General features: G+C 38.9%; 1 protein-coding gene across 5 annotated transcripts in view; it reads left to right on the top strand.

Annotated features, from left to right (window-relative positions):
- Positions 1-24,114, top strand: part of PRKCA (protein kinase C alpha) — a 285,848-nt gene that overhangs the window by 239,983 nt on the left and 21,751 nt on the right. For all 5 annotated transcript variants that reach the window (XM_044982463.1, XM_044982467.1, XM_044982464.1 and 2 more), the window contains 6 exons: positions 5,011-5,154; positions 8,148-8,321; positions 9,956-10,047; positions 11,643-11,705; positions 13,240-13,378; positions 22,496-22,576. In XM_044982463.1, coding sequence (XP_044838398.1) covers positions 5,011-5,154; positions 8,148-8,321; positions 9,956-10,047; positions 11,643-11,705; positions 13,240-13,378; positions 22,496-22,576 — 693 coding nt within the window. The remainder of the gene's footprint in view (positions 1-5,010; positions 5,155-8,147; positions 8,322-9,955; positions 10,048-11,642; positions 11,706-13,239; positions 13,379-22,495; positions 22,577-24,114) is intronic.

The following is a 24,114-nucleotide window of genomic DNA, read 5'->3' as shown; positions in this document are numbered from 1 at the left end:
AAATTAGACCTCCGTGGAGAACCGGTTGTTAAAGGGCCAGGACGTGGGCAAAGAACTCCGGTCCGTGGGCCGGACCATCCTGTTGCTCCCAGGATTCCCAGCTGGGGAGGCTGAGGCTCCCCCGGCCCTTCCCCTGCTTCCCCCCAGCTGCAGCGTGGCCAGCCGCCGGCACCAGCTGGGCAGCTCAGCTGAGCTCCAGAGTCGTCCTGCTGCTTTGAGCTGCCGGCACGGTAAGGGGGGAGGGGGCTGCAAGCTCTAGGACATTTGCCCCAGGCCCTGCAGGGGCCCCCGGCCCCACAAGTATGTCTCCCCCGGCCCCTCCCCTGCTCGCCCCTCTTAAATCAGAACTTTTTATAGGGAACCGGTTGTTAAGATTTTGGCAGCTCATCGCTGGGTGGGGCTGAGTGGGCACCAAGTTCCGATACTAATTCTGTGAAATGTAAAACTTTTGGTTTGGGCCCATCTCCAGGATAAATTTAACCACATGCAACATTATAGAAGCTGACTCTGAAGAGCTGTTGAGGTGTTAGTTCTTTCCACTTATACTGGCGGTGCAATTTCCCATCAAAAATTCGTTTTTACTGTTTTAGACTGGAGGTTCTTCATAGAGCTTTTATGATTTTGTTCCCATGGAAACAACCCTATTTTGTTCTGGTATAACTGGCAGTTCCTGTGAATAGAGCTAAGAAAGAAGACCGTTTTCTATGTGCAAATAAGTGATTGGAATAGACTGCAACAGAACCTTGACATTTCACGTTGGGCTGCACCACAAATAGGTCATCCTTGAAATGCTTGGTTTAAGTCAGTGACTGCATCATTTCTTCAAAAAGCAGTTCACCGGCCGTGAAGTTTGCATTGTACCTTGGTGATACTCTGTTAACCAAAAGGCAACAAAAAAGATTCAAATGCACCGATTTTCTTCTGTTCTGCACATGGAAGGCTTTTTTTAAATTGGCCCGTATGCACAGACTGTTGTAATGTTGGCCCAGGTGGAAGGGCACTGCAGATCTTTTAATGGGTACTTGTCATTAGGTTATTTAGGCCGTTCTGCTTTATACCCCTTCATTGAATGATGCAGGCCTGGGAACAGTCCAGTCTGCTTTTGTTCAGGAGTCCTTTACCTTGTGCTTACTCCTTTTTCCCCATGCATGTGCTGTAGCATGGCGTGGATAATACCTCTCAGATCAGGGCTCTCTCTTAGCGAGGCACTGTTTCTGGCTTCAGGTGTGACCAAATGTTAAACAGCATTTAATACACTTTCTAGTGCCTGGGTAGATCACACAAAACAGATGATACTTGAAGTCTTGTGCAAGACACCTCAGTTGCAAACCTTACAGAAAGCCCAGGTTTTGCGGGTTAGTGAAAAGTAGAAAATCTGGATTTCGCCTTCATTTTCTTGCTGTACTAAAAGGCAAATTTTACAACAAACTCGGTTTCCCACTATGAAGCCTGAAGAGCATTTACAAAGATGTTCTCCCCAAACTTTCTTAAAACCACCATATTGAGGTTACCAAGCATTTTTCACCTGTTAACCCCAAACCATCCATTTACCATATTTTCTTCTACATCCCATATCCCAGAATATTTGTAGTTTTTTTCAGTTGAAATAATCTAAAATGCTACAGGTTTCAGAGTAGTAGCCGTGTTAGTCTATATCCACAAAAAGAACAGGAGGACTTGTGGTACCTTAGAGACTAACAAATTCATTGTAGCATAAGCTTTCGTGGGCTACAGCTCACTTCATCGGATGCAGGTAGTGAAAATAGAGAAGAAAGATAGATAGATACATACACAGGGAACATGAAACAATGGGTGTTACCATACACATTATAAGGAGAGTGATCAGTTAAGGTGAGCTGTTGTCAGCAGGAGAGAAAAATAACTGTTTGTAGTGGTAATGAAAATGGCCCATTTCCAGTTCCTTATATCTCCTTGTCAAATGCTGGAAATGGGCCATTTTCATTACCACTACAAACAGTTATTTTTCTCTCCTGCTGACTACAGCTCACCTTAACTGATCACTCTCCTTATAATGTGTATGGTAACATCCATTGTTTCATGTTCCCTGTGTATATATCTATCTTCCTTCTCTATTTTCCACTACCTGCATCCAATGAAGTGAGCTGTAGCCCACGAAAGCTTATGCTACAATGAATTTGTTAGTCTCTAAGGTGCCACAAGTACTCCTGTTCTTAAAATGCTACAGTACATACGGATTTTATTTATAAGATCATTGTGCCATCTGTGGCCAAAATAGACAGTTACATTAAGCATCTATGACTTAGGTAATTTCACATTTAAACAATATTACAGGTACAATATGCATGTGCATCTTTAAACTATGATAAATTGTACATTGCCTAATGCTCTGTATTCAATAACTTGAATAACTGTTTCTGTTTATGTTCAGATGATTACCTTCACAGCTAGAAAGGTATCAATTTGCTAATAGATTATCATTTTCTGTTTTTTAGAAGAAAAATGTCCTCAACCTCAGATAACAGCTACTTAGCTCATTTAAGGAGTTGGAAAGTGAACTTCCTCCACCTGCTGCTGATTTTAGATTTTTAGCATATCTATTACTACTACTAATACTAATACAAGAACCAGTCTACTTTGTCAGGGTGACCAAACAAGTCTCTTCCATCTTTAATGCTGGTACCAGTTGCCTGTTTGATCTTCACAATTAAATATGCCCCATAGTCACTACTAAGGAGAAACTACAGTGTGTTCTGCAATTCTGCTGTGTGGCCAGCGGAGGGCACAGAAGCTTATCAATTAACTTTTTACAGTTCTCTTGGAAGGCAAGCTCCAGCATTTGTTAATAAAGCACCTATTTATATATAAATGAGTCTTAGGTTTTTGTCCCAAAAACAAATATTATGGACCAAATCTTTGGAGTAACTCAGAATGATAGGAGTGCAAAATATGGTGTTCACAGCCTTAGGGATGAGCGAGGGCGTAAAGGACCCAGATGTGCAAGGAGAGAAGCTGCAGCATTTCACTGGAATATTGTTTGAAAAGCAAAGTAACTTGGAAGCCTTGGATGCTGCTCACTCTGTGTCTGGCTAGACGTCATCTGCCTTTTGTAAATATGGACACTTAACCTGCTCCTTATACATACAAATATTTTGTTGTTTAGGCCCCTTTCTTGGACATGCATCAGAATATCCAGAAAGTCCATAGTGATGGAGAAAGTGATCTGATTAAACACCTGTTACCTTGTGTAAACAGAAGATTTTAGTTTACAACCTGTTTGTTAACATCTCAGTCTTGGCAGGTATTGTTCAGCGGTAGACTATGTACATACAAAGCCCTGTTGAAGTCCAGGGGAATTTGTGCCAGCACAGAGGTCTGCCCATGAGCAACGCATTGAGGAACAGGGATTTGACTGCAAGGTCTCTGGGGACTGTCTCTTACTATGTGTTTTTATGGTACCTAGCACAATGGAGCCCTGATCCTCATTGGTGTCTCTGGGAGCTACTGCCATAAAAATAGCCAATTATAATAAAGGAAGAAACTGGAAATGCCATGTTAATGTTAAACTCCATTATTACCATAAGCGGAAAACCTTGTGTGTATATACCAGAAGAGTATATGTTTTTTCATGTGTATGAAAGGGAATATTCACTATCAAGAGGTGAGGGAGTATTTGATTTCTGTTAAGTGAAATACCTAAAATAAAAAGGGGGGTGGAATGTATCTTCCAATTTCTAGGGGGAGCACACAGGGTGAGTACAAACCCAGGCTTTAGCCCTGACTCACTGGTTGATTTTGGACAAGTGACTTAATTTCTCTGTGTGTTGGTTCCCTTATCTGTGAAATGGTGATGATAATACATAATTACTGTACGTTCCAGATATGGCATTAGGGGTAATGACTATGTTTGTAAAGTGCTTGGAGAGAGAAAGCAGAGTATGAGCAGTTAGGATTATTTAGACAGTCCAGCACAATGGGTCTTCGTATAGTTTAGAGAGAACACTAAAATCTGTGTATAATGCCAACTTTAAACCTCTTGGCTTCACTGCTGATGTGTAGGATAAGCTTTAAGCAAAGGGGGTCATTGAGCTATTATAGCTCTGAATTAACATTTGGTGAGGCTTAATTTTTTCCTAACTTTGTGATGTTTGAAATGCAGCTTACATATGTGATTTACAGTATCTCATTTGATTTAGTCACTCAGACTATTGCAACCTTCTGCAAAATATGAACTACACTATCTCACCAAGATAAACTTTTTTTATGTAGCATTTTCCCCTTCCTGCCCCCCTCCCCCATCAACACTTGATTGAAAATCAAAGTTGTTTGTAATGCCAGTTCAAAAGTGGCCATACTCATCAACACTGATTGTCATAATATGTTGGTTTTTGAAAGTGGAGGTTATTTCTCATAATGCATGTCACAGACTAACTCTTGCTATGAAGAGTGAACTTGCGTATGACATTTTAAAAGAGAATGTATATAAATAGTTTCTCTTATATCCTAAGGTACACTAGTAACATTACAGTATGACATTTTTAAAGAACACCTTTTATATTTAAAAACAAAAATCACAGATCAGTCTGCTATGAAGAGTGAACTTTCGTATGACATTTTAAAAGAGAATGTATGTAAACAGTTTCTTGACACTAGTAACATTACAGTAGGACATTTATAAAGAGCACCTTTTATATTTAAAAACGAAAATCACTGATTAGCCTGCTTATGGCATAAAAATAGTGATTTTTGCTTGTTTTTTGCATTGATTTTCTTCTGTTAACCAGATAAGTGTATCTACTTTTATGTGATTAGACACTTACAAAGTGTACCACTTTGTTTCACTTAATAATTACAAAAGTGTTGTTGGAATGAGTCTTTGAATTTGTGTCTGTGCAATTTTTGTTATGCAGCCTTTCTCCTGAGAGTGCAGCTTCAAATTAGTCATCTACAACTGAACGTCATTCTTCTAATCTTTCATTTTACTGGGTAAGCAGGTTACACTTCTCACTTCAATATTTTTTATTTCTTTAGAAAGCCAGACTTGGACCAGCTGGTAACAAAGTCATTACTCCCATAGAAGACAGGATTTCCAATATACCATCCAACAACCTGGATAGTGTGAAACTGACAGATTTCAACTTTCTCATGGTGCTTGGGAAGGGGAGCTTTGGAAAGGTAAGAAACCTTGAAAGTCAGTTCCACCTGCCTTATTTTTAATAATAGAAATGAACTGAGAGTTGTCCTCCTATGAGCTGTCATTTATAAAATGCAGATTTTTTAAATGAGAGTAAGTAACCACTGGAACAGATTACCCCAAGATGTGGTAAATTCTCCATTATTTGGAATCTTTAAATTAAGACGCTGTCTTTTTTTTCTAAAAGAGATGCTTGTCTATTTCAACCATAAGTTGTAAGGTAGATACGGGAATTACTGAGTAAAAATCTGTGCAGAAATACAGATTAATTGAACCCTTCCAGACATAAAATCTATGAATCTATTAAACGAAGAGCAGGAAAATGCCATTGTATGCATTTGCTACAGATTTTAGGGATTCAGTTTTTAGACCTCGTCTCTATGTAGTATACAAGTACAGTTATCTTGATTATTCTTACATCTAATAACCTGCAGTGAAGTACAGCAGAAGATTTTTATATGTATGAAAAAGATTATTTTTGTACTGATGATAAACTGCAAAAAGGTGATATGGGGGGGAATATTTGTTTTCCGGTATATGAAATGTACAAAATTGGACCGTCAGCAGTTTTGATGTTCCACATTGTTGGGCTAATTTTCAAGCCTGGGTGGTATAATAGAGGTTCAAATTCTTTATCTGTCACTTAAGTGTGGACATGCCACTTAAGTCCAGAGATGCTTAGTTTATGCCCTTAGGCGCTCATATGGGCATTGAGTTGCAAAACTTGAATGCTTTAAGTTGCATGTTTTTAAAAAAAAAATTGAGTTCTTAAATTTTAAATAATGTTAGGTATCAGAGGGGTAGCCGTGTTAGTCTGGATCTGTAAAAGCAGCAAAGAAACCTGTGGCACCTTATAGACTAACAGACATTTTTCAGCATGAGCTTTCGTGGGTGAATACCCACTTCTTCGGATGCAAGTAGTGGAAATTTCCAGGGGCAGGTATATATGTGCAAGCAAGAAGCAAGCTAGAGATAACGAGGTTAGTTCAATCATGGAGGATGAGGCCCTGTTCTAGCAGTAGAGGTGTGAAAACCAAGGGAGGAGAAACTGGTTCTGTAGTTGGCAAGCCATTCACAGTCTTTGTTTAATCCTGAGCTGATGGTGTCAAATTTGCAGATGAACTGAAGCTCAGCAGTTTCTCTTTGAAGTCTGGTCCTGAAGTTTAGCTTCCACCCCACCATCACCCTCAGCCTGGACCAATCTACACGGGAGGTCCACTTTCTAGACACCACAGTGCAAATAAGTGATGGTCACATTAACACCACCCTATACCGAAAACCTACCGACCGCTATGCCTACCTTCATGCCTCCAGCTTCCATCCTGGGCACACCACAAGATCCATTGTCTACAGCAAAGCACTGAGGTACAACCGCATCTGCTCTAACCCCTCAGAGACCAACACCTACAAAATCTCCACCAAGCATTCCCAAAACTACAGTACCCGCACGAGGAAATAAGGAAACAGATCAACAGAGCCAGATGTGTACCCAGAAGCCTCCTACTGCAAGACAAACCCAAGAAAGAAACCAACAGGACTCCACTGGCCATCACATACAGTCCCCAACTAAAAACCCTCCAACGCATCATCAGGGATCTACAACCCATCCTGGACAATGATCCCACACTTTCATAGGCCTTGGGTGACAGGCCAGTCCTCGCCCACAGACAACTTGCCAACCTGAAGCATATTCTCACCAGTAACTGCACACCGCACCATAGTAACTCTAGCTCAGGAACCAATCCATAACAACAAACCTCGATGCCAACTCTGCCCACATATCTACACCAGCGACACCATCACAGGACCTAACCAGATCAGCCACACCATCACCGGTTCATTCACCTGCACGTCCACCAATGTAATATACGCCATCATATGCCAGCAATGCCCCTCTGCTACGTACATCGGCCAAACTGGACAGTCTCTAAGGAAAAGGATAAATGGACACAAATCAGATATTAGGAATGGCAATATACAAAAACCTGTAGGATAACACTTCAACCTCCCTGGCCACACAATAGCAGATCTTAAGGTGGCCATCCTACAGCAAAAAAACTTCAGGACCAGACTTCAAAGAGAAACTGCTGAGCTTCAGTTCATCTGCAAATTTGACACCATCAGCTCAGGATTAAACAAAGACTGTGAATGGCTTGCCAACTACAGAACCAGTTTCTCCTCTCTTGGTTTTCACACCTCTACTGCTAGAACAGGGCTTCATCCTCCCTGATTGAACTAACCTTGTTATCTCTAGCTTGCTTCTTGCTTGCACATATATACCTGCCCCTGGAAATTTCCACTACTTGCATCCGAAGAAGTGGGTATTCACCCACGAAAGCTCATGCTGCAAAACATCTGTTAGTCTATAAGGTGCCACAGGATTCTTTGCTGCTTTTAAATAATGTTAGGTAATTCCGGGTTTTCCATACTGAGCTGGGCTCAAGAATCCAGATCTGACCGTCCCCAAAGTTCAAGGAGATTCAGGCTCATCTTTGGTGGTGGTGATGATAATAGAGCTGTCACGTAGGTCACAATGCCATTTGTGAAAGTTGTTGTCATGCAGTAGGAATGAATACTTGGAAAATGTCAGGAATGAGAAATGCAGGGAAAACTGTTAACCCACTAAAGGTGCTGCTGTTTTTCTGGCTGTTTTAAGAAGTGATTTTATAATATAAGTGCATTTTAGGGAGGAATTCAAGTGGGGTCTGTCATTTTTTTGGCCACTGGGAGAGGAGCCCATGATTATCTGGGGAGCACTGGCATAGGTGTCAGTGCAAACACTATTTTTGAAGTGATAGCACAGCTCCTTGTAATCAGTGAGTAATCATGATATGTTTAGAGCTTCAGGCCAAGTCAATAAGTGCTGGTAAAATGGGAAGCTGGTGTGCCATTTACACCTTTCTCAGGACTTGTGAGTCACCTCCATTCTCTGCCAGCGAGGGAGATTTTCAGCCTGTCATTTCTCTTTGTGCAGGTGATGCTGGCAGACAGGAAGGGGACGGAGGAGCTGTACGCAATCAAAATATTGAAAAAAGATGTGGTGATTCAGGATGATGATGTGGAATGTACCATGATTGAAAAACGAGTCCTAGCACTGCAGGATAAGCCACCTTTCCTAACACAGCTGCATTCTTGCTTCCAAACAGTTGTACGTGATATCTGTCCCTTCCTGCTCCTCCGCTTCTTTCAGTTTAATCTTCTGCTAAGATAACACTCTAATATATTTTGTTATTTCAGCAACATTTATTATCTTCAACTTGCAGATCTCATGGGTACTTTACACAGAAAAATGTAAAGAAATAGATACCCTGTGAAATCAGAAAAATCCATAAAAATAATAAATCTTTTTAGAATAATAGTAATAAATAGATCTTTAGAAGTATTCTACAGCAACTAGTTATATAGAGCTTTTCTCTTTCTGTATATAAGAACTCGGTTATGTCAGTGGGACTTTTCATATTATTCAAGTTAAGCATGTGCTTCAGTACTCTGCTTTATTGGGGCCTTAATGCCCCTGTAATCTAATGAGATAATTATTAATTAATATACTGACATAGTTAATTTGGTTCCCTGGTACCCCTAAGATAAGGAGGCTGAAGCTAGGATGGTAGATGGTGAGCAAAGAATAGGTGAGTGCTTTTTACTTCCCCTAAGGCTGTGATACCAACAGTAGCATGTAATATACAAAAAGGTTCACCTATGGAGTTTGTGTTGGTGATCTAAGGACCAGAAAATGATAGTACGTGTCAGAAGATGGTCCCATCAGAACATGTTTTAGTTCACAGGGAAAGGTCAGCGGTAGCCAAATAATTCTAAATGTAGTGCTGTTTTTTGTGGCATGGACATTTGTCTACTTAGATAAAGACATCTAAAGTCAAGCCCCAAAACTGCAAAGATTTAAGCATGTGTGCAATGAGTGTGTAATTTTACATACAAGCATAAGTCTTTGCAAGAATGAGGTCTCAATTTGCATCATCTTTTCACCATCCAATGGTGACACATTCAGCTACCAATCTGAACTGAACACTCTAAATCACTTAGGTATTTTGAAAATGTTACCCTAGATGTCTAATGTCAGACACCCAGGTTTGGACATTTTGGCCAAAGCCATTTTAACACCGCGAGAAAATTCTCCCTCCAAAATGCCTTAAATCTGCCTTTTGCTGAAATAGGGTGTTTGGGACAAAAGTGATTTGGAGTTGGCAAATTCAATATCAAGACTCATGAACCCAGTTTTCTAAAATCATGTTCATAGTTTTCTTGTTGCTTTCTTTTAAAATCAGGTGCACTTTCATCTTCCATGTCTTACAACATAGGTTTGGAAATGCCCATCTTCACAAGGCAAGAATTTCCAACCATCTACAGAGTTTTTTGTTGTCTTAAAAAACATGAGCTCTTGGGCTTAGCTATGTCTTCCTGTCTGTATGAACAGTACTTGTAACATTATGGGCACTACTGTAATACAAATAATAAGAAATAAACTTGCATCACTAAAATTGGCAAGGCTGAATGGAGTTCCAGCCTGGCACTGACTCTTGCAACATCTATAAGTCATTCTATTTCTGTTTCCTGATCTGTAAAATTGTTTTTGCCATAATGTGCAGAATATATTGGCTCATTCTTAAGATTGTTTTGTATTATAATCTTTATAGTAGTGGCCTCTACTGGAAAATACATCACTGTCCAGGCCTAATGAGTTTACCTTTTTAATAATACGTTCTACTGGGCAATACATCACTCCTTATGCCTAATGTGTTTACCTTTTTTAATACTATGTTCTAGGATCGTCTGTACTTTGTTATGGAGTATGTGAATGGTGGTGACCTCATGTATCACATTCAGCAAGTAGGAAAATTTAAGGAGCCACAGGCAGTGTGAGTGTTTGTTGATTTAAATAAAGTCATTACTAATTTTACACTGCAGCAGAGGGATCAGATTTGTCCAGTATGTACAGTATTATATAGAAATTGGGGCTGTCATCTTTTTATCCAGTATAATAGAAACTATTTTGGCCTGCTGGTCTAAACACACAGCACATATTGCAGGAGATAGCTTAATCTTGAAGAAAAAAAAATTAAAAATCAATGGCGACAAGTTTTTCAACAAGTAAACAGGAGTACAATATGGCTATTAACAATTCACACAAAATGAACACTGCGAGACACACAAGAAACAGATTCAGCATTTACTATATAATTAAGCTTAATTTTATGCATATCTAGTGATAGATACTGTGGTCACACTTTATACTAATGTTCAATTTATAAATAGTTTTAAAAGAGTTAATACATTAATAGATGTTTTAATAAATAGTTAATCAATTGTTATATATTGTTATGACGTCCAACAGATCAATAGGTTGCTAACCATCTGTAACACCTTCTGATGTACTACTCAAATTTGTAACATGCTTTTAATGTCTATTAATCATTTATTAGCATTTTATAAACAGTTTATCCATTAAACCTTAATATAAAGTGTGACCTGTCCTGTTTTTAAAAATGCAGAAAAGCAGCTGTTAAGTTGAAACTTACTCAGTATGGTTAAAATTATCAAGTAAGAGTCATTAAAAAAAAACACCTTAATTTAAAAAATATGACACACACAAGACAAAAATGTAAGCATGACCTGACTAAGTACTAAATAAAAACCAGAGTCATCTCATGGGTCAGATCCTCAGCTGGTGTAAATGTGCATAGCTGCATTGATTTCCCGCTTGTATATATTGCCACTGCTCCATACTTCTGTGGAGCTATGACATTGTACACCATCTGATGGCCTGCCCCAAGGTCTGTGTTGGCAAACGTTCCAAAGAGACTAAAAACAATTCTGAACCAGAATTTTAAGAGCTATGCTTCCTTCTCCTTTTTATTAAACTTAATAATCAATCTTGGTTTTTACTGGCCTTCTCGCATGTAACTGGCACAGCTCTGCAGTAACTCTGGTTTCAAAAGCTCAGCAATATTGTATATACTTAAACTACTTTTGGCAATTGTATTGTATATGGCAGTCAGTTCAATTAGCTTGAAGTAATTAATCTATTACCTTTTGTATGAAGGAACAATATTTTTATAAATTATTTTAATGATGTGTGAATCTCAATGCAAATAAATCTGCATTATGAATCATAAATGGTCTGATATGATCAGGCATTGAGAAGAATGACCTATCCAGTCAGATTACTTACCACATAACTGCCATGTAATAATTGCACTGTTCTTCTTAATTTAGGAAGAAATGCCCAATTTTTTTACCCTGTCTTGTCAAAATATTATCATCAAACACTTCATGAATGACTATGAAAATCAAGTTGATGCAGGATGTTATCTTTACTCCTTTATATATACATGAATGCAATAGCTTCTCGTATTCCTTTGCTTTAATTCTTTGGTGTGGTGAGTTTCAAATATATTTCTGCAGAGGAAAATCATACATGGAAGATAAGAAATCTGAAATTCTGTTCTTACAGGTTTTACGCAGCTGAGATTTCAATTGGGCTATTCTTTCTCCATAAAAGAGGAATTGTTTATAGGTGAGTACTAGCTGACACAAGTCGTTCCTATTAAAACCCTGGAGAGGCTGATGAGTTCGGCTGTTGACAGTATTTTAAAATCAATTTAAAGTCAATTTGGAGTTAATAATTAAACTTCATTGTTTTGTCGGTGATGTTCCTTTAAGGGTGACTGCGTATCTGAGATATGCTGACATCTGCACTCTGCAGCATTCAATTGAAAACACTTGAGTCCAAAACATTTATTATATCTTACTGCGTTGCATACATTCATGTGTCCTAAAGCATGTGTTTATGTAAAAGTGTGTGTGTGTGAGAGAGAGAGTGTGCATGCCTGTATTTGTTATATATAATCTACAGCATCAGTGTAGTTGAGTTATAATGCTCTAGGAGTACCTTGTGTGACCCTATAATAATTCAGTGTCCACACATTTCTGCAGAAATAAAACATTGAACATAAGAACACTGCCAATTAGGAATTTAGTGTTGTTAGCCTGCCATATATTTTATGAACGGAGATTTTAATATGCAAAGACAAATGTAAAAGACAGCTGAATCAAGAAGGGCATAGTACTTTAATGCATATTGGGATCCTGCGAATAGTACAGACTGAAAGCTTTGACTCAAGGGCATCAGACAATATTGATCAGACAGCAAAGCAAAAAACATTGGCCTAATGAGCAATTCTACCTTCTGATTTTAATTTGAGGAACAATTCAGTTTTCATTTTGTTGAATGCTGATCTTTAATTAAGTAGTTACTTGTTCATTACTAGTTTAGAAGATTGACTTACAGCAGTGATCCTCAGACTTTTTCATAGTGTAGCCAACACCTTAATAGAGAGTATCCCATGCATATCTCTCCTCCCATTTGTGGTCACATAACATTCCTTTTGCAGTGCAGCATTTATATGTTGCTTAATCTGTAATGTGACTTTTTGGTCTATGTGAAAAAACTTCATCTTACTATCCATTTTTATACTACTCCCGTCAAGCCTCCCTTGGCCTCTCCTCCTATTCTTCCCCGAGACATACTGCTTGGCTGTATTGTTTCATTGGTGAAGTATCATCTTCCAGCCAGAATGCTTCACAAACTGTATACTACATGATGAAATGCAGCCACTTCTGTGGAGCAGCATACCCAAGCAGGATGATATGGCTGATGAACTCTTGAACAAACCCCTAAATTTATGAAAGATGCCATGGAATCTTTAATATCCACACAGAAAAAACGTCCTGTTTTTAAGGCATCATCTGAAAGATCCCCCTCTGTCCACTGTACGTACACACACACACACACACACACACACACACACCCCTCTCTACCTCGATATAACACTGTCCTTGGGAGCCAAAAAATCTTAGCCCCCCCGGAGCGCTGCTTTACTGCGTTATATCCAAATTCGTGTTATATCAGGTGGCGTTATATCGAGGTAGCGGTGTATATACACACATATATAAAAACACATAATATGCAGTAATGAAACTGATGTAAGACAACATTTTTGGTGGCATAGTTGGTATAACTATTAATATTAAATGATGATTCTTCATAGAGATCTGAAATTAGATAATGTGATGCTGGATTCAGAAGGACACATAAAGATTGCAGATTTTGGGATGTGCAAAGAACATATGACAGATGGAGTAACAACGAGGACATTCTGCGGCACTCCAGACTACATTGCACCAGAGGTAAACATTTAACATTGGAAGTAGCATACGACCTCTCAAAAGGATTTTGTGAACATTTCACCCAGTGAATATATGACAGCTACAAAATGGCTGTTTTATGCCTAGGACTGTCCTTGCTTCTGCAGGAAGATGTGATACTTTTGTGAATGAATAAAAAAGACCATTAATAAGATTTTATTTAGGGAATATCTAGCTCATGAGAAACTTGAAGCATGGTTTGTTTATCAGATTGAAATTCAAATTTGTGCTCATAATAACAAACTGCTAAGGAAGCCATAATACCAGCTTAAACTGTCAATCCAGTTTCATTAAAGTTGTAGCATGCATGCATGCATATAAAAAGCTTTGTGCCATTTAATTTTAAAGTCATACAATGCTGACAGATGTTAATGAGGTTGTTATTGGGAGCAAACACAGCTTCATTAACGCATCTCACCATGGGTTCTCACAGCTGCTATAAAATATATTAACAAGCAGTTGCACTATTTTCAGGAAATCACGAGTATCTCGATTTTTCAACAAGAGATTAATGAATTCCTGCAGTGGTTCACCAGCTTTCCTGCAAAGCTTCTGCACTGTATTCTGGATAATGTATATCGTATCACCTGGTACAAAATTGGGCTATCACCTTTGGATTTGAGAAAGCTCCTCCTATTAAACTGCAAATTCAGAACTTTGCTGCAGTTAACATAACAAATCTAAAGTTTTCCCCCAAATTTCCCATTACTGTTGTCAGGGTTACCCAAAAGTAATATCTGTCTGACTTATTCAATGCATATTTTAGTCAGATATTTGTAGTCAGGGTTTATAATGAGAAAAGTTTACTTTGCCCATATCCACCCATAAATCTTAATTAAGTTATTACAGGCAAGGTAGCTCAGGTGCATCAACACAATTACTTAAAAATCAAGGAAATTTCCAGCAATATGAATATCCAGAACTACAATTTATAAGTCTTACCAATTAAACATTCTAATACCCACACATACTTAGACTGCTCAGCTCAAAAACATAACCTTCTCACCTCCAGCATGCAGCTACTCGACATACAACCAAGTGCTGAAACCCTAGCCTTAATTCCAGCCTGTGCAAAATGAAGATGTGATACCGAGAGATATAGTTATATTTTCAATAGTTAACTTAGGTATAAGACAAAATGAGAAATGAGGGACTGTGGTCATTAAGTGATTTGAAGATCTGAGTATTAGGATCTGTTGTTTGTATATTGAGCATGAAGCCTAAATTCAAGAGCACTGATTTAAATCCTGTTTTCCCTGCAAATCTCAACACAACCATAACTCTGGAGCCACAATCCACATCTCCATTATTAGATCTATGGCTCAGGGTAAAGGAATTTCTTCCTAATCCAAAAGGCTGCCTATTTTACTGAACACTAGTTAAAATGCATCTCTGATTGGAGCATTTCCAGCTATAATTTAATATTTGTTAAAGCACATTTAACAATGGGGGGGAGGGATAGCTCAGTGGTTTGAGCATTGGCCTGCTAAACCCAGGGTTGTGAGTTCAATCCCTGAGGAGGCCACTTAGGGATCTGGGGCAAAAATTGGTCCTGCTAGTGAAGGTAGGGGGCTGGACTCAATGACCTTTCAAGGTCCCTTCCAGTTCTAGGAGATTGGTATATCTCCAATTATTACCTTTTTTTATTACCTATATTACCACATACGATTTATATGTGGGGAAAAATATTCATTATTGTATAATGTGAATTTTGCCACTTTCCTGAAATTGCAAGTGAGACATGTTTGTTTCTTCTCACAGTTAATAGTCTGTACCTATGTGAAATGTTAACAAACCTTGTGTTTTCATAAATTGCTGTTACGTGCAGCAGGAGATCAGAATAACCCAGGTCAGCATTTCACCTTTTCCCATCAAAATGCAAATGAAGCCAATATAGCAAAGAACACAAAAAAAGATAGTTCCATATCTATGGGTGATAGTCTTGAGCCAGCTAAAGTCAGAGAAAACATGGTCAATGTACAGTTGAAATGGTGCATTTTCACTTTAATCCATATGAAGAAATCGTCCTTTTACCACAACATTCTGTAACTGGAGGGAAATACTATTTGTTTATATTAGATTTCAGAGCATGCCGTCTTTTTCAGCTGACAGCTTTGCCTTAGTTTCTAAAGACATGACTCTAGAGGAAGAACAGTTATCTAAAACTATGCAATGAGCCTCAAAGCAAGGCAGTGGTATTGATGCACCAGTGGCCTAAACAGGTCAAGGTTTTTATAGGCATCACAGCAGAGAAGAGTTTTATGGAGGGATTTGAAGGTGCATAATGAGTTAAATTGTAAGGTCTTTGGGGATAGGGACTGTCTTTTTCTGTATTTGTAGAGAGCCTAGAACAATGGGGTCCTTGGCTATGTCTATACCACTGCGATAAGTCGACCTGTGCTACGCAAGTGAATAACGTAACTGGATCGACATACCTTAGGTTGAGTTACCGCAGGGTCTCCCGTCGTCTTACCTTGCTCTTCTCGTCGGGGGTAAAGTACAGGGGTCAACTGGAAAGCGATCTTCAGTTGATTTGGCAGGTCTTTGCTAGACCCATTAAATCAACCCCTGGTGGATCAATCTCAGAGCGTCGATCCCAGCTGTAGTATAAACCAGTGGTAAGCTACCTTGGTGCTAGGGTAATACAAATAATGCATAAGAATACCAAGGCACATACTATCTCAGTCCCTTTTGCTGGCAAAGGAATTTCAGCATGTTTGTTCTAAGGCCTCCCAGTGGGCTAGATTTTACAGTAGATTATAACTTGTATCAGATACATCCAAAGTGTCTTTATATATTCAGCAATAGAATCTAATTGAATTCAAAGCAAAATTATGAATATGAAGATGAATTCTCATGGGAGGTTTTTGATTTTAAATCTTCCCATTTCCAGTCAGTCAAAGAGGGAAACAGTGGTTTCAGCAGAGAAGGGGACCAATCATCCAACCATCTTGGGAGTGGCTTCTGTGAAAAGCTTCTGGAGGGAGGAGATGCAAAAATAGAATGAGGAATTTAAAAATCAAAAACACGGCACCCTCTTGGGTCTAGAGAATTTCTTCTCTCCTTAGGGGGAAGCCAGCATGAGACCAAATTCACTCTTATGCCTGGTTCTTCTGTAACTGCAGTGATTGCCAGGATTCCAGTCCCATGCAGTCAGGATCTTGCTGGACCATCACCTCTCTCCTCCATTCTCCCCGACCCTCCTTTAGCAAATATGGAACGGGCATGGTAGTCATGATCCCTGATACCTATTCATGACCCCACTCTCTTTGTGCGAGGGAAGGGTCATGATTCCCAGGTCAAGAATGGGGAGGGATAGCTCAGTGGTTTGAGCACTGGCTTGCTAAACCCAGGGTTGTGAGTTCAATCCTTGAGGGAGCCTCTTAGGGATCTGGGGCAAAAATCAGTACTTGGTCCTGCTAGTGAAAGCAGAGGGCTGGACTCAATGACCTTTCAAGGTCCCTTCCAGTTCTAGGATATAGGTATATCTCCAATTATTATAATGCAGTACTGTAAAATAATGGGTTTCCTTTATTTGTCTTAGGAAATTTTGCATAATTTTTTTAGCTCATGCATAGTGCACATTGGACAAAGGAGATATTTTCAAATATATAGGTTCAAGATTAAGGTTAAAATAATTGTATGCTTGGTGCAGCCAATTCTGTCAGGCAGGAGTAAACTGATTATCCTGTATGGAATTTTCATTATTGGGCTGAGCAGAAATATAAATATTTATGGCTGTATTGGTCTAATAACCTTGAAATTGACTAATGCTGCAGTATCTCCTTGGCTGGTCACCAGAGACTGAGGAAGATGGATGTCAAAACCAATATTAATAAGAAAGGGTTTCCAAAAGGTTGATTCTGAGAGAACCCCAACTGTACATTGACCATGTTTTCTCTGACTTTAGCTGGCTCAAGACTATCACCCATAGATATGGAACTATCTTTTTTTGTGTTCTTTGCTATATTGGCTTCATTTGCATTTTGATGGGAAAAGGTGAAATGCTGACCTGGGTTATTCTGATCTCCTGCTGCACGTAACAGCAATTTATGAAAACACAAGGTTTGTTAACATTTCACATAGGTACAGACTATTAAAATGTTTTTTAATGTTAAAAAAAAAACAAAAAACCCAAACTTGTACCTGCCAGGAGTATAGCAGGCTGATGACTATTTTGAGTGCTGGAAAAGTGGGCTTTGACTGTTGCTTGTGGCAGGGATACATATTCCGTTTAAAAGCTGAATTTATTATAGCAGTAGCAGTCATTTTACTGACTCATTTGTATTTATATTTCACTTTGTATGCAAAAGGATCCCAGAATTCACACGCTGTGTAGGGATCTTTTCACCTGCCACGGAAAAGCAGCCAGTCCTGAGACTGAATGTGGCAATGGACTCACAGTACACAACCATTTTAATGACAAGAATTTAGTGAAGGAGGGAGTTACTTGAAACATTGAACTAATTAATTTTAAGTGTTCATGATTCTACAGTGAAGCAGGAAACTAGCCCATGCACAAAACAGCATTTCATTGCTGACCCTGTGCCATTTGCAGTTTACAGCAGTCCATCCACACTCACCAGATTACATCCAGTGATGAAGAGTTTCAGCCTTTGAGGGAAATATGCTTCTCTCTTAAGGGTAAGGACCTGTCCTTTTATTGTGTGCGCGCTAGGGTGACCAGAGGTCCCGATTTTATAGGGACAGTCCCGATATATGGGGCTTTTTCTTATATAAGTGCCTATTACCCCCACCACCATCCCAATTTTTCACACTATCTGGTCACCCTAGTGTGCGCACAGTGTCCAGGACAATGGGGTACAGTTACTAATTGGGTTCTTCAGGGCACCACCGCACCCAGATAGTAATGATGCATTGTGTCTACACTCTCAGCTTTTTATAAAATCCTATTCGATTTACAAATACATTAGTGTTATTAATGATCAGAGTTACAATAAAGGGTGATGGGGGAAACAATGGATAGGAACCTACCCCGCTCCCAATGTGCCCCCTCACCCCATTGAGAAAGTGTTTTGAATCTGCTTCTCTTCTCTCTCTCCAAATTCCATGAGCCACATCTTGATGAGGAAACGGATTGGCAAGATTTGTTTACTGTTGGATTCAACAGATTAGCCTCCATCTCTGAACATGGGGTTAGAGCTTGCCAAATTTCTGTTTTATCCTTTATTAAGAATTACCACTTTCTGCCCAGGCTGCCTCATTACTCAGGGAGGAAGTGACACCTGCCACATTTAATAGCTTTTGCTGGTTTTTGGTTTTTGGTTTTTTTGTAATTCCCTTGAAGTGAGTATCGACAGTTTGACTTTTATATGACTGTAAAACCAAAAAACTGAGAACCTTCCCTACATGTCTTGCACAACCTGAACCAAAATAACTGCACTCCTTCCCGGCCCCCACAAATTATTGCTCTTCTTTGAAGTCCAGATTTTTTCCCATTACTTTCCCAATTAATGCTTTGAATAGCTTCAATTTGCTATGTGTGTACCAAGCTGCCAGTTTCTCTGTGAGTGATTGGCAGGTTAGCAAATTAACATGGCAGGTTACTCTTTTGCATTTCAATTTTACCATATCAATAAACCTATATTAGAATTTAGCTAGTAATTCACATGGGACATACTTAATTAGGGGGGTCGAGTTTTGTTGTTGTTTTTAAATCTTTTGAGGGGTCCAGAAGGTGCAACAAATGCATCATTCAACCTGTTCTACATCATCATGGCATCCATAGGTTTATTTCCCCATTTGAGGGGAAAACATCATTACCCTTTTATTTTCACTGTGCCAATAATTCCTGGTGGCTTTGAGCTGTGATATATATATTGATATATACACACACTAGAATATTCCACAGGTTCAAGAAATGAGTTCTAATATTAAACGTGAAACCATATTTCTCAGGATAAAACCAATTGGGACACCACATTCCAGGGTTAAATGAGAAAGAGTTTAATAAGCACTTTGAGTGGGATTTTCAAAGAGCAACTAAGTCCCTTTCAATGGAATTTGTCTCCCTTAGCCCAGGTCTACACTAGCGGGGGGGAGGGGGGTTGTCGACCTAAGATACGCAACTTCAGCTATACAAATAGCGTAGCTGAAGTCGGCATATCTTAGGTCGACTTACCTGGCCGTGAGGACGGCGGCAAGTCGACCGCTGCCGCTCCCCCATCGACTCTGCTTCTGCCTCTTGTGAGCTGGAGTTCCGGAGTCGACGGGGAGCACGATCAGGGATTGATTTTATCACATCTACACTAGACGTGATAAATTGACCCCCGATAGATCGATCGGGTAGTGAAGACCTGCCCTTAGGTGCCTTTATAAATCCCACCCTTGATCGTACCTGCATCTTATTGACTCTTTCAGCATTCCTGGAGTGAGGGGATACTGCATAGTTTCTTCAGTGTCCTAGGCACAAATTTCCTGATGTGCAATATCTAATTGGTATTCCTGCTCCTCTGACAAGACCAGCACAAAAACAGTTTTTCTCTTGTGAGTCTCTAACAGTATTTTATGGTAATGAGGGACTATGATATTTCACATTGATTGTGTCTGATTTTCTTTGAGACTCTCCTGTTCTAAAGCTAGATTTGTTTTTGGAAGATCATATTCAAGGATGTGGACACTTAGCTATCCATTGCCCAGGGTAAATGAACAGTCAGAATCAGCAGACAAGTGTTTCTTGAGCTTTTCCATACCGCGACCCCATGTTAAAATAGCAAAAATGTTCTGTTCTTTCCCACCCCACGCCATCTGGCCATGGAGAAAGGGAAGTTTGTTGTGACTTCCCTGGACCTATTTGTGACCCCCAGGTAAAGAACCCAGGGGATAGACATTTTTGAAGGATTTTGCCCCCTCTATGGCATGGATATGATATTTTTTCATTCTCTAATTTTAGTTTACAAAATATCTCTACATTAGGCTCCTTGCAGGGAAACATACTAATTGTAAAAAATATTCTGTCCTTCCATTTTAACGACTTTTTAAAAATACAGCCATTACTCTGTGGATAAAAACACTGATAGGGCTGGGATTTTTCCAGTACAGTGAGGTATTTTTTACATGTTTTATGTATAAAGGCCAGTCCTTTTTTCTGGTTGAAATTTTGAAAGTGTTTGTTCTTTGAAGTAGCAATATTGATTTTAAAGAGACCCCCTGAGAACATACTGGTGAGTAGAAAATGCATTGAAAGTAATCAAATCTGTCAACCACTATAACAGGAAGTAGGTGGTCCCCAAATGTATGTTGTAAGGCCCAGTATATGTAATAATTGCAAAAGAATTGTAAAATTACGTCTGCATTTTTGTAGCCCCTTTCCTCTAGGAATCTTAAAGCATTGTACCAGCAGTAACTTCATCATGCCTAGCTATAGAGAGGGAGGTAGGTACAGAAAACACAAATGACATATGGTCGATTATACAAAGTGAGGGAATAGAATCCAGGAGTCTTGATTCCCAGTCCCCTGCTCTGACCACTAGACATTTCCAGAGCTTAAATCCAGTGATTTACATGTTTCCCCACAATTTAAAAGGAGCTCTTTAAAATTCTTCTCCATTTTTTCTAGATTGTTAGTTTAATTAGAGGTTGATATTAATAGCAGTTACCACTGAGGAAAAAAAATACACTGTATTCTAAAAATGAGTTTTCTACAGTAAAGTTAAGATACAAACACTGTAATTTAGATGTTCTTAGCTACTCATTTCAGCTGCTAACTCACGAGTAATGTATTTCAGAGAGTGACTTATTTTGAGTTTCTTTGCTGAGAGAGAGACTGCTAACTTCCAGATAATTTCCTCTTATTACCCTAGTGAAGACAATAATTTTCAGATAGGTTCTGTAGTCTTTGTATAGTGGCTACATAGCGCTGTTTTGTTGAACTGAAAATTAAATGTTTTCCTTACAGATAACCGGTTTAATTCCTTTACCAGACTGCTGAGAACCTAGGGGGTGTGATCTGCACTAGTCTTAGCAATTTGTTTCACAGAGAATGAAAAACACATGGAAGCAGGAAAAGGAGACTAAATTAAGGAATGTTTAATGGTGAAAGGACAATATCTCATTGTCTGATTATTCCTCTGAAATAGACGAATTATGGTTTCAGGGTCAACTAGACTTGCCCCCAAACTAAATAGGAGAGACCTGTATTCTAGGAAAAATATCCAAGAATGTTTCAGAACATTCCCTTTACTGGAAAAAAATGGGACAGGTAATCTCTTCAGAATGACTAGAAATCGATAACAATAAAGATACAAACAAATGATGTTAAACTGAAATGGCATTTAGAGCTGAGACTGTAACCGACTGTATGCTCCAATGCACCTTTAAAATAAACCCTGGGTGCAAAATACTTGGAAATTGTCATTAGTCCGAATGGCATAAACCTCTTTCCTGTTGGCATAACTGGTTTCCTGATTGCAGACGAAGAGCATGAAAATTGTGTAGCATTGTAAAACAAAGCTGAGATTTTCAGAGGTCTTGCTCATGTTTGGGGGATTTTTGCCTGTTTTTAGAGAGGGACAAAATGTAAATATTACAGAGTAATGAAATTAAACTCTGAATTGTTGATACCCTCTGAATAAAGTGCAAAAGATGATTTGCTTCTTTAATATGAATGGCTTGATGAAATCATTCTGGTCTCCTGTGTAGCATTACTCTAGCTGCTTCATTATTTTCAAAAGTGCATCCTGAATCTTCGAAGGGCCGGATTTACAAAGGTATCTAGACGCCTAAAGAAGCAAATAGGCACCTAGTGAGATTTTCAAAGGCACTTAACTTCCATTGGCTTTAATGGGAGTTAGGCATCTAACCTGCTTTAGGTGCTTTGGTAAATCCTTCTAGGTGCCAATTTGCATCTTTTGGTGCCTAAATACCTTTGTAAATCTGGCCCTACAATTCTAACACACGGATCTGGATCCTGTGCTGTAAGATGCATAAATTCAAGTGGGATTTTGGCTTTATTAAGGATGACAGGATTGGGTTTTCTGTGCTTTTCAGTGGCATGTATTTGTCTCCATAAGTCGATGTTTATTTGATTCACCACTGACCTTATTTAACACAGGTATTTTTATTTTCATTATTTCACAGATTATTGCTTATCAGCCCTATGGAAAATCAGTAGATTGGTGGGCCTACGGTGTGCTGTTATATGAGATGCTAGCTGGTCAGGTAAGAGTTATATTGCTGCTATTCTTCAAAATCTAATGAGAGGAACTTTACAAGACAGTGCATAATAAATGGAAGAAGTATTGTGCAACTGGGAGAGAGCCCCTGGAAACATAATAGCAGAGTTTTTAGATACTCTTCATGGAAGTTAAGGCACAGAATCCTGACAGTATTTTTGTATTGTGTGCATGGAGTCAAAGCCCAGGGCTTGCTTCTCAAACCACAGTTGATTACAGAGCCCTTTCTCTACACATGTGATGGGGTTCTAGTCACCAAATTACACAACTGAAAAAGCAGGTCCTGTACTGCAAAGTTTAGTTGAAGGTAACAAACCAACTCTAAAGAGCTCTGGTATTCCCTTGATGTGGGGAAGATTTATGTAAGTGATTCTCCTGAGAGAGTGAGCTGAAGCTACCACAGAATTTCTATATTTACAATATGTGACCAGCCTCTGTTGTCCCAGTAGATTTCTTGACTTCTTGTGTAACAACTGAACAGTGTGTACTGTTCCTGTATTCTTTTTCCTTTCAAATTCTTACCAAGATCACCATGCGTCTGGTCTGTGGTTATCTCCAGTTGCTTGCAGATTGTTCTGTTGCCTCAACATTTTTGTATTTTATGACAAAAAAAAAAGGTGTGTGAGAATCTTAAGATATTTAACAGTACTGAAACATCTGATGTTGTATAGAAGAGTTCTGTGGGTTTATCTACAATTTTGGGTTTGTATGTAAACACCCATGAAAATGATTGATGATAATCAGAAATAAATTGGAGAATTTGGAAATGTTGAATCCAGCTGTGTCGGATAATGTTGGGAGATCCCAGCTTCTTGTTTCCATATTCTTGAGGAAGTTTGATATGCTTGTGTATTTGCTGAGTCTTAAGTCAGTTATAGAGCATTATCTTTTTAGGATTTTCTGCATTTACAGTAAGTGCTAAGTAATTCCTCCAGGGCTTCTTGGAAGATGTAGATTTGTTTGCAGATAAATGCATCAACATTTGTTTTAATTATGATAGTTGCCTTGAATAAGTCTTCAAAAAACATAAGATTAGGCCCAGCAATCTGGAAACATTTATTTATTTGCATGAGCGCTTGTCTCTGTGTACTTTATAACTAAGTGGTGCTTTCTTTTTTGGAGTGTTCTTTCTGGGTGATTCACCCCTGTGCAAAGGGCTGCTAGAAGGCCTATGCAAAACTTAAGTCCCACTTAAACTGTTAGTTCAGGGTTTATGTGGGACTTAAGCAGTTCCCATGGATCTTGTGCTGGCTTTCTTCCTCCTCACACCATCTTTTAAACACAAACGGAGCCCATACTTGTTATACTATCTTCCCCTCACAGAGACACTATTTACCCATAAATCAAATGGGAGCATCATTGGAATTACATGACACTTTAGATCAAAGTCATTGAAAGTAATGGCCTAAACCAAGTACTGATTAGATTGATTTAGGATGGCTACAGCAAGGTAACTTTAAAAAGATCTAATTAAAGATAAACAACCCCTTAGATAACCAGCATTGTTGAGTACATTGTAAATGT

This window comes from Mauremys mutica, chromosome 12 (genome assembly GCF_020497125.1).
Source record: "Mauremys mutica isolate MM-2020 ecotype Southern chromosome 12, ASM2049712v1, whole genome shotgun sequence".
NCBI lineage: Eukaryota > Metazoa > Chordata > Testudines > Geoemydidae > Mauremys > Mauremys mutica.
This window is presented reverse-complemented; position numbering and strand designations above follow the sequence as displayed.